The sequence below is a fragment of the Phalacrocorax aristotelis genome, chromosome 4 (assembly GCF_949628215.1).
Source record: "Phalacrocorax aristotelis chromosome 4, bGulAri2.1, whole genome shotgun sequence".
Lineage (NCBI taxonomy): Eukaryota > Metazoa > Chordata > Aves > Suliformes > Phalacrocoracidae > Phalacrocorax > Phalacrocorax aristotelis.
The window spans coordinates 69,572,430-69,584,008 of NC_134279.1; the positions used below are offsets into that span (position 1 = coordinate 69,572,430).

The 11,579-nt window shown below is 40.0% G+C and overlaps 1 protein-coding gene across 3 annotated transcripts in view; it reads left to right on the forward strand.

Moving 5' to 3' along the window:
- SLC2A9 (solute carrier family 2 member 9) overlaps positions 1-11,140 on the forward strand; it is a 114,610-nt gene extending 103,470 nt beyond the window's left edge. For 2 of the 3 annotated variants that reach the window (XM_075091875.1, XM_075091877.1), the window contains exon 12: positions 7,654-11,140. In XM_075091875.1, coding sequence (XP_074947976.1) covers positions 7,654-7,911 — 258 coding nt within the window. In that variant the 3' untranslated portion in view covers positions 7,912-11,140. Of the gene's footprint in view, positions 1-1,920; positions 2,015-7,653 lie in introns of those variants that run through there. The other variant, XM_075091876.1, reaches the window with a different exon arrangement.
- The last annotated feature ends 439 nt before the right edge of the window (positions 11,141-11,579 follow it).

The window sequence follows — 11,579 nt, forward strand, 5'->3', positions numbered from 1 at the left end:
TACTAATAAACTGCAAGATGTTTTGCAGCTCTCTGGCAGAGCAGTAGCACAGAATATCTCATTTTTGCAGGGACTAATAAATGTCACTGTGCAGTTTGAATGTTCTGTCCCGTTATTAAAAAAAACAGCTTGGCTTTACAAATTCATAATAATTATATCTATCCCCCTTCATCTATTTTTTTGCATTGCTTCCCTGTCATTGGAAACTGGAGCATGTTGATAAAGAGATATATATTGTGCTATATGTTCCAGAGATGAATGCTCAGACCTTTGTGAAAACTTGTGTAAAAAGCCTAAGTTATAGATAGGTGCCTGGCTCTTCTGGCTGGGGAACTTAGCAACTGACAGAAATTACCTCTGTAGTTCTTGTCTGGTTCACTTGCAATGGAAAATTATGTGCTTTTTATGAAGGAGAAACAAGTCACTAGATCTGGTGCAGGGTTCAGTAATGTCTGAGAAATTGATGGAAAGTTTTGGGGCTGTCCTGTCATACCCCATCAATGTCCCTCCCATAATGGTTTGCATTTTCACAGGAAGGTTCAGCCAACAAGGTGATAACGTATTCTGAGCCATAGCAAACATTAGGAAAACCTTTAAAATAACTAAAAAGTCCTACTAATATCTTTGTTCTCAGAAAATTAGAACAATGAGCAGTGTAAGAGCATGAGCAAAGAAGGATATGAAGGAGATTCTATAGTAAATAGTGTGTGACAAAAGATCAATTTTAAATATTTATTATGAAGAGCTGCCTATATCCTCTGTAGTTGTGGCTGGGAAACACCTTTTCAATGAAGAAATCCTTGGCATTGAGTGCTGATGTTTGCCTAATCTTTCTGCATAAGGGCAATAAAATGAGGATGTAGCTGTAGATGTGCAGCTCATCGCAGCCCATCGTAGTCAGATTGTGCCCAGTTTCTGAGCTGGTGTAGACAGCCCTGGCACAGGAGGTCAGGGCTGGCGCTTTGGCTGACAGATGCTGAGATGACAGGAAAGGAAAACAAATAGCTGGGGGGATATCATGTCCCCCAAATAGTGAGTGCTTTTACTAGCTGGGTTTTCAAGTGAGGAGCTCAGAGACAGTACTCTGAATATTCATGTGTCTTCTTAAAAGCTTTTTACTTACATTAGGGTAGAAGGCATCTGAAAGAGGTGAAGTGCAAATTGTCACGAGCTAGAAATTGAGTAAACTTTGATTTTATTTTACTTTATTTTTAGACTAGTAAGTGTCTTGAAAAATAACCTGCTTGGATTTTGATCCAGATGGAGCTCAGTATCACATGAGATACAGGTGCAGCAAGGCTTGTAGCCTTAGTTCAGGTTGCTGACTAGTTTCCCCCTTTCAGAAACGAATGTATTTCTGCCTGTGAAGTAATACTTCTGAGTAACTGTACTTGTTACTGGAGGCTCTCCTGCACTTCTGCTCTGTTTTTTCCTTATTTTTACACTTGAGATTTTCCTTCTCATGCATCAAGATTCATTTACCCATCAAGATTGTCTTTTTGGTTTTCCCTATTACTTCCTTACTGTGTAATAATACACCTTGACTTTTTCTATTATGCAGTACAAGAGTTTCTGTAGCAAAGGTGTGCACAGAAGCCTATACATAGATTCCCTCAGCCAAGCTATTTTAAGCTTTTACAAATACATCTGATGTTTAAAGCAACTACAGTGCACCTGTATTAAGGGAAATGGCTGAAGTTTCCCTCAAAGGTGAGAAGTTGATTGTAGACTATTTGAAGATTAGATATGAGAAAAATGCTCTTAATTAGAAGCAACCCACTTCAAGTATAAAATACAAGGATCTGTTAACTTCTTTATGAGGAGGTAGTGACTGTGTGAGGGTTCAGGTTGAAATTGCAGTTCATGTTTGAAAATGTCTCTATTTTTTACTTAGGAAATGTTTCATACATTATATTTTAGTGCTCTGTCCTTCTTCATTGTCCTGCACCTTCAGCGGAACCTTAAATTATGTCTGAAACTGAAGAAGGACAAGGGGTAAAGGACACAAACTCTCTCAACCATTTGTTTCAGTGTGTTATATTAATTTGAAAGTAAGTAAAGTCTCAAAGGTCTACATGAATAACTGTTTTGCTGCTGATCATTTTAGTAAGACATCTAACCATTATCATTTGACCTCATCGCTTCAAAATCCTATTTGACACCCATCTCAGGACTCTAATCTTCATGGCAATTTCCAAATGCAAGCACCCATTGCCGATGACAAGGCACTGTGACATTGCAAGATGAGAATTTAGAATCACATTTTGGCATTTGCTGGGAAGAGCCAAAAGTTCTGTTTTAAAAATATTAATTTGTTCAGCTTCCTAAATCTGATTCAGAATTTGTTCATTTGCTCATTTATTTTGCTGTGTCTGCCCTAGAATATCTGGTTTCCTGTTTTCAGTATCACAGTCCTGCTTAGAATTTAACCTTTGCTACAGAATGAGTTAAGTCAGTAAGCAGCCATCGTTAAGTAGCACATAATGATGTTCTACTCAAATACTTTTGTATTTTTCCAGACTACAGTGTTCACAGCATGTAAGCTATTAGCAGGAAGACTGTTCTCAGTTAGCCAACTTCAGAAGTGGCAAATTGTTAATTTTTTTTTATCAAAACCAAAAATCTGATCATTTCAATGCCAGGTTTTTTATTTGTTTCAGTTTACTTTTTAGCTTGAAATAATGAGCTCTTTTGCTCATTCATTCTGGGCACTTTAGGTCTGTTCATAATGGTAAAAATTAAGTATTATCTACCATTTTATTTAAAGAGTGGTGGAGCAAATGCCTGTAGATTCTGCCTAATGTGTATATGTGTTTCTTAACCTCTTTGCCTAAGAAAATGTGGCTCGGCTGCACCTACTTATTGATACACCTCACTTACGCAGCTACATCTCATCCTCAAAGTCAGGTTTGATTGCTTGCCACACCTGGGATCAGATTTGGGGGAATTGCCCAAGTCCTTCAACTTCAGTTCTTTTTGTGGTAATTGCGTGCATGTCTTAGGTGAAGCGTTTCCTGGTTTTCCTTTTTTTGACAACCGCAGAGCCCTGATCAGCTGCAGAAAAGAGAAGATAAAAATGAGTAATTCAGGATTCAGCTGGCAGGACGTTTTCAGAAATGCTGTGTTTTAAATAGCCTCCTTAAAAAGTTGCTATGAAAATAGAAGGTGATGAGTTTAAAATCCCATATAGCAATAGCCCTCGCCAGTCTTGAGAGATCCAATGTAAATCTTGCTTTGGAGAGGTTTTATTAGCCTGCTGACTAACTAGGAACAGGCTGTAGGTATCCAAGGCTCTTTCCTTGGGAGATTGCATCAGTAAGTGTGTCTGCTGTTCTCTTGCTCTCCCCTGTGCACCTGGGAGGGCAGGTGACCATCAGTAACCCACGGAAAGCCTGGCCTTTCAAGGACCTTCACCTGTGTATCTGACCTTGACTCTGAATAAATACCTGTGAGCCTATCAAGAGATAGAACTGTTGTTATTTAGGAAACCACCTGAAAGTTTAGGGAACTTTGAACCTTGGATGTTCATGCAAGATGGTGTGCTGAAGAAATGTTTGGGGAAAACAGCTACAAAGCACGGACTGTTGTAGAAACCTTTTGGTTTCTGACCTTGTATGTAAAAGCCTGGCTTCCAGTATTGCTAAAGAAATGTGTTCCTAGCTCTGGCAAGCCTGCCAGGTGTTGGAGGAGGAGAACAACCTTGGTGACAGTGGCAGTTTGTTCTCAATCTGAGCAGTCTGAAGAGACTTGCCTGAGTGGATGCGGCAGGGGGGTCTGGATGGGACTGGCTCAGTGCCTCCTGTGTGGCCAGAGTTGATGTACCTGGCACTAAGAGCTGGCTATAAGGAAGTAACGTGTCCTTACACGGGAAAGATGAAAAGTAACAGAAATCGCATACTTTCCTTGAATTTATTCTGTATTTAGTTAGAATTTGCTTGCTTTTGCTTCTTTGCCGCCTTCCCTTCTTCTTTTAACCCTCCCCTTCCAGCTGTTTGGATATGGTATTTTTTATTAAGAGTCAAATTACTCTTCAGGTGGATAAAAGTATTCAATTTTTGAACATCGAGGCATCTGTCCAACCTAGTTAGTGAAATAATGTCACAAAGTATAGAAAAATATTTACCTTTTCAAATTTCATCATATATGTTGTCATTATTCTTGTATCATTGAGAATGCACATGTCAGTAAAGGATCTTGAGACCATGTCCATTGGGCCAAATACACAGAGTATCTGTGCTTTGCCACTAAAGACTTCAACTGAAGCTCTTCCTCAGTGTTTTACTCCCACCCCAGCCCAAGATAAGCAAAACTCTGGGGTCTTAGTTCTAGAGTGGCAGCTGCACAGTCTCCATAGACATCTTGTCTCTAGCAAGTTGGAAGGAGTAAAACAACAAAGAGAGACTATGGATTTGGAGATTACAGATGTCAGAGTAAATGAGAGATACAGGCTTCATGGGCATAATAAATATAAATAAGAGAATGTATAATAATTTGATGGAACAAAGACAGATCCATTTTCCTGTCAGATCTATCAGTAGCTTTTATTTTTTGCCAGTAGTAGTCATCATTCAATAACTCGGCATTTACCCTTTTCCCAGCACATTATCCCTACCTTCTGCATCCCTTGATGGGCACATCAGATATGCTGTAGTCAGTCTATTAATTGTTCCGCCCCTCAGATCTTTCCTCCGGTACCAAGCAATTCAGAATACATCATAAACAGATAAAAATGGATTAAATATCTAGGCTGAGCTGTATCCCACCTGTGTCCTACTAAGGTTTTCTGTTGAGTCAGGATTTGAGATTTAACATTTTCTTTCTGCTTTATCCTGTACTTCTGTCCTACACCTGTGTGGAGCAGGTAGGTGGTTTTGTGCTTATAACGAGTAATTTAATTCACACATGACGTTCTTCTATGCCAAATGCAGGCTTGGGTGATATGAGTTGAACTCTGAGTGAGATACGAAAGGCTTCTGAAAATGAGTGTTTGTCTTTCCTCTGTGTTTAAAATAATACCCAGCTTTAAGGTAATATTTTGACTGAAGACTAGCTGGTGGGAAAAGGGCATTTTGTGATCGCCCTGCAGTGTTCCTGTCCAGGAATTAGGCCTTTGTTGTGCTAATACTGCTGAACACAAGGAGTGTGAAGTCTTGGTCTCTTCCCAGAATCCCATTTGTAGGATTTATAACAAAGTTTAATTTTTAGCTTATTCTCTGTGGAACTTCAGTTAGAGGCCCTTGGGGGCTGCTTCTGGAGGGGACTGCAGAAACTAAGGAGAGCAAGTTTATTACCAATAAATGTAAATACATTATGTAAAATAATTGCAAATAAAATGTGCACTCATGAGAGTGTTTAGTTCCATTAGAAAAGGTTCAAGGAGACATGAATCAAAGAAGATAACAAATCATAGACAGCAAAGAAATAAAGAGGAATAAGAAAGGTGGGACAAAGTTGTGGCTGCACCACCAAGAGGCACAGGTAACTTGTGGCATCTGATTGCCAGTCTTATTCATACCAGGCATTAATGGTTCGTTTTCATCACAGACAATATTTAGCTCAATGAAGATTTTAAAAAGGGAAAAACATGATCCTGGATTGGAGCTCTGCCACTCGGCTGAACAACAATTTCAAATGCAGAAGATACAGATGCAAAATTTGAATTCTTAACATGACAGGATGATTTATGAGGCACTGTGAAGTTATTTTTTCCTGTCTACTAAATCCATTTGCTTCTGCCTCTGTATAAGCTTGAAAGTCATATCTGTTCCCATGCCGGGATATTTTCCCACTCATCACCCATGCTCTTTGGCTTGTGATTGTCAGGTTGCTCAGGAGTTCATGCTTCTAGAAGTTAACAAAAAAAGCACTTGATGATCTCAAGGGCCCATAGTCAATATCAGAGAATGCACTTTCCAGCTTTTCCTATTACAGACAGGATTTGAAGGGCTGGATTAGGTAATAAATTACCCATGGCAAACATTGTGACTAGGCAGGCTGGCAATCAGCCACGGTATGAGAAAGCAGCTGGGTTTTTCCTTTTTTTCTTTCTGGTTCCACACACAAATTCACATTCTTCTTCCATGCCATATGTGATGTATACTGAGCAGGTGAAACATAGAAACAGTCCTAGGAATTGCATACACCCTGAGCCCCCAAAACAGGGAGGTTAACCAGCCTGCAGTGTAGGACTGGTATAACTAATGATGGTGGGAGCGTATTAGAAAAATGTGAAAACTCAGGGTTAAGCCATTATCTAGCTCTGTCTTAACTGTTTCAGATACATACCTTTAATGGCAATTGTAAATATGTATATATAGGAAGCCACCTCTGCTTCCGCCATCCTGAGTGATTTTCCCTGGGGTAATCTCCACCTTGCAACACCTGGGGAGGGTGTCAGGGGTACAGCCCTCCTTGGATTCACTGTTCATGACCTCACACAAGGCACCACAGAAAGGTCGCCTTACTTTTGGAGCCAGAGATACCCGTTTTGGTTTAATTCAGCCTTGTTAATAAAAACAGGTCAAAAATATGTGTTCATTGGACATTTGTTTCCGGGACACAGAGTGAGGTAAATCAGTAGAGGAGGAAGGGAGGTTTCCTCACAGTCTGGCAGGTTTCACTGGAGCCACAATACCAAACCTCTTCCTAGTTCAACAAAGCACAGCTGGCAATATTGTAATTATCAAATATTTTTCAAAACTGTACTATTGAAATGTAACTGAAAGCTACTAAATGATCTAATAATCACCGGGCGAGAAATACTTACATTTCAGTGAAGTGCAGATCCTACTAGTTGGTATGCACATTTATAATCAGCTTACAAATTAACTTCTTTCTGTCTATGCTGTTTACTTTTTTTGCAGTGAAGTAAAATCCAAAACATTCAAATATGGCCTGTACTTCATTTTCAGTTAATTCTTACACTAGTCTCCAGCATGAAAGACGTGCATTTTATGGATTTTTTTTCCTGTTGTAAGGTCCCATTACCTTAGCAATAATACAAATGTCTGTCATTTGTCCAGGAGTAGGACTCGATGATCCTTGTGGGTCCCTTCCAACTCAGGACATTCTATGATTCTATGATTTGGGTTATTTTCCGTGTTTATTTTGCAAATCTCAAAGTCTGTAGCTGCTGTGATGCAGATGCCGCCGCCTGTGCCAGGTTTCCCATGTGTTGTGTACAGGTGCAGAGCATCACAAAAGCATGCCTCATTTTTTGTACCTAGAAGTTGTGAGGCACTATGCAGAGCAACCCGGAGAAACATCTGCCTCATTTCCAGAAATACCGTGGCAGCGCAAGGCTCAGTTAAGCCGTGCATGTAGCAGAAGCCCTGCTGCCACCTGTTCTCCTCACACCCGCAGTGCCTAAACTCAGTCTGGTGTCTCCCAGCGTCGCCCAGATTGCAGATCTGCGCGCTTCTGCCAGGAACCTGCTTTCCCATCGATGGGCTGCAGGCAGTGTTGGAAGAACTGAAGATTCATGCATTTTTATGAACTTCTAAGCACTCTGACTTGCAATGAAAGCCAGGACTTACTGTACTTGGTTAAAAATTGCTCCGTACCACACGTTTTTTCTTTCAAACTATTCCTGATGTTGCTTCTCTTCTGACTATTGTCCCTTTTATAATGTCCTCCTTTGTTTTCTATTTGCAGGGTGGTTTACAGACCTACTGCTTCCTAGTGTTCGCTGCCATCTGCTTTGCAGGAGCTACTTACCTGTTTTTTGTCCTGCCTGAAACAAAAAATAAGACATTTAATGAAATCAGCCAGGCATTTGCCAAAAGGAATAAAGTATCTTTAGAAATGCAAGAAATGAACCACTACGCGGGGGAGAGGAAATCGAGTGCAGAACAAGAATCAAACTTCACGTCTTCAGTGGACAACGGGGAAACCAAAAAAGGGATTGTGTAAATCCCAGGATGCTCTTTCGGGGGACAGGGGAAAACATGCTCTTTTCATTCAGTACATTTATAGCAATGCACAACTTGTATTTTTTTATGTGCCAGCATGAACTGCTTCCCCCTTGAATATGTTTTAAGTGAGTATGGGTGAATTCGTTAGCAGCTAGGGTCATGGTTGGGGAAATGAGAGGTGGGAGCAGTGGCAGCTGATTAAATAAATAAGAGCCAGAGTTTTATTGGGCACCTCTGAAATAGGTGCTGTGGTGAGTGGGGTGGGGAGTATAGGCTCGGGGAAGCAAAGTGGCGGTGGGGAGCAGGGGTTGTGAGCACCCCTGTGTGCTCACGGCGAGGTATGTGTGCAGTCACCAGCAGGGAGGAGGAAGAGGAGGAGGCAGGGGAAGGGGAAGAGATCCCAGCAGGGGTCTGCTAAGAATCGATGCAAGCAAACCTGAAATGGTACTGGCTCGCATTTCTCCACATTTCCCAATATGTCATAAAGTTGCAGATGAGAATTGAGGGCTTGAAAGAAGACTCATGACACTCCCCCAACCTCCCGTTCCTTTTCCAGCTCTTTTGACTTTCAGTTGCTTCCTCTCAACATCTCCCAGCCTCTCATAAATGGGGAGTTCGGGGTCCTGATAGGCTTCCTTGTCTCTCTTGTAAATCCTGATTGACTAATAATAGAGCTGCCTCTAGTTTCTGGGTCTGCTGGCACTGCCTTTCTGTGGATATATTTTTTTTTTTAATTTTATTTTTTAAGAATACCTATACAAGCTTTAATATGAAAAGAAAACTAAACCTCATGATGAAGTGAGAGAACTCTGATGGTACATGTAGAGTGTAGCCAAAAAAAAAAAATCAAACACTGGGTTTTCCATGGGTTGGGTATTTTGATAGTTTTTTTGCTTTTCTTTTCAAGTTCCTTTTAAAACAAGTGTTAGGAGCCAAAATTTCCCTGAGACCCAATAGATGTCATTTCTTAACACTCAGATCTCCAAAGGAATTTGGGTGCCTATTTCTTATTTAAACACTAATTTTCATTTGGGCATTAGATCCTGAAGCTCCAGACCTAGTTCACATTAATAAGTTTCTAGGCTATTTAATGCTTTATAAAACTGTCCTCTCCTTAAATTTGTGATAGAAAGACTCAGCAGGCTGTTGGGGGTTAGGTGATCCATTCCCTTCCACGTGGGATTTTTTTTTATGAATGTCATCTTTCCAGTTTGTAATTTAATAATAGTTTTTCTTGACCCTTCTAGGTACCTGGATGCTGAGGGGGTAATAAGCACTTTTAAATCAAGTAGTTAGCTGTTTTATATGGAAAGTCAGTAAGTCTTAGGGCTGCTCTCCATTAGGAGTAAGGCACAAGAAGCAAGTGAAGCATCTAGGTAGAGCCAGCTGCTTCCACAAGTTATATTTACTAATCCAGAAGTTCATAGATTTGGATGTGTGTTGGAAAAATAATCATGTATATCTTCATATATATTTGTATATTTTACATACAGAAATATATGAATATTTATATTCATATATATACACACAATGGAGAATTGCTTTCCAATACTTGTTTTTTTCAGATTTCCCCAAATAATAAGCTGTTTATGGTTTTGTTTTACACTGTAAATTATACCATAAATCAAAATCAGAGATCCTAATGTTCAGCTGTTACTACTAAATTATGTATATGGTTTTATACTGTGATTTATTTATATGTAACGTATTTACTGCACACACTGAGCTGACCTAATAGGGCGATTTCACTACAGGGTAATAGAAGAAAAATTGTTACGAACCTTTATCCCAGGATTTATGCTATTTTACTGGGATAGAGGTACAGCAGCAGTGAGAAAATAAAAATATATGTGAGCAAGAGAATTAAGCATGAAAAATCAGATTTATTGTATTGGTGCTACTGTTAAGAAACAGAATGAATCAGGATTGTACCAACTCATAACCATATACAGAAGCTAATCAAATACTGTGGAAAAAACTGAAGATAGATGTCTTCTAATAACCGCTTGTAAAATTATATATATGGCAAATGAATGTGTCATCTTTCAGTGGCTTTAGTTGCCTATTCCATGTGTTACATGAGGCTTGCTAAGTGAATGGCTATGTAAAAATCAAGCTTGAATGCCACCCCTCCAGACAATTTCAGGAAGAAATTCTTCCTCTTCTGCCTGCAGGGCAAGACTGGCAAGTTCAGACCCTCTCATTTAGATTGAGAATTACCTTAAATTGCAGGTAGGGCCACTAACATGGTACGGTATGATCTGATTTGAATCAAGGTAGCAGGATTGGAAACCATTATTATCAGAATTAGGAGGATTTAGCACTTAGTGCTTTCATGAATGTACATTAGAAGCACTATATGTTGATAATGTTGCCGTTGGATAGCTTCAGTAAAATATCCTCTTGGCCAGATACAGCAGTTGTATTGGGCTTCTGCAACACAATAAAATCGTCTTACAGTTGCTTACAGTTTCATTTGGAGCCCAGCTCTGAACGTGTTGGTAAAGAGATGGTTTGATAGAATTTCCTATCACAGCTCAGGAGCTTGTACAGATCTAACATCAGGGGGTTGTGTTTTCCTCTTCTGCAACCCCGTTTGCCCATCTCTTGCCCTACCTGAGATAGGCACACTCCAGATACACACTTTCGGTGCAACTGCAAAGAGAGCTGCTACATGCTGAATATGCCATGGGACAGTGGTAGCATGTCTCACCAGCAGTTTGCTCCAGCCCATGGTATGGGTTAAAAGCAATTCCAGTCTCCAGATGTGTATGTGTGCAGGTGCTTTGCTCACTGGCAGGGGAAGGTGGCTGCAGTCTCCTCTGCCTTGGGTTGTGGAAGATTCTGAAGAAACTTCAGATGTGCTGGTACTGCATTAACTTTCTCATCTCTGACCCTAATGAGAGTTTTGTTTTGATCTTCAAGTTGTTCCGTAATGGTTTTTCCTGTTGTTATGCTGCTATAGCTTCTCCAGCAATGAGAGGACAAAGTGGAAAATATCAGCAATTTATCATTTGGTTTTCTTGTCGAATGTATCAAATTGTCTACAGCACACGTGTTTGTCAGTGAGTGTTGTGTGGTGCCACGTTCTCTTTTCCTGTCTGTACCATTGGGATGAGGTACTGCGAGATGGTGTTTGTACGAGTACCGCAGGTGGGTTACGTGTGTGTGATCAACTATGTCCATGCGCAATGACTGCAAAATAAACCTTTGGAATTAAACTAAAATGATGTAGGTTTTGTTCTGGGTAAATCTGAATATCTACAGCTGTACAAGTTTCATTGTATTTGGTGTTTTGTGTGTCCCAACACAAGACTGTACAGTCCTACGTCTGGATGACCCGAGTAATTCTGGACTTCACGGTTGGGTGGTTAGGAGTTATGGGGAAGAAAATAATCGCTGAAACTGTATATTTTTTAAAACATTGTTTACATTTTGCTTCTCAAATCAGACTCCACACTTCATTCTCTCTTACATTTTATTGGGCTTTAGAAATAAAAGTGCAGATATCAGTGAGAGGTAAATTATTAAAACCGGCTGGTAGTAATAATAACTGCCTATAAAAATAGCTGAATCTGGTGAGGCTTTTTTGCAGAAAGTTGGCATTTGCAATGAATGACTTTGAGTTGCTAAAGCTCTACTTTCTGATGGGAAGTTCAGTCAAAT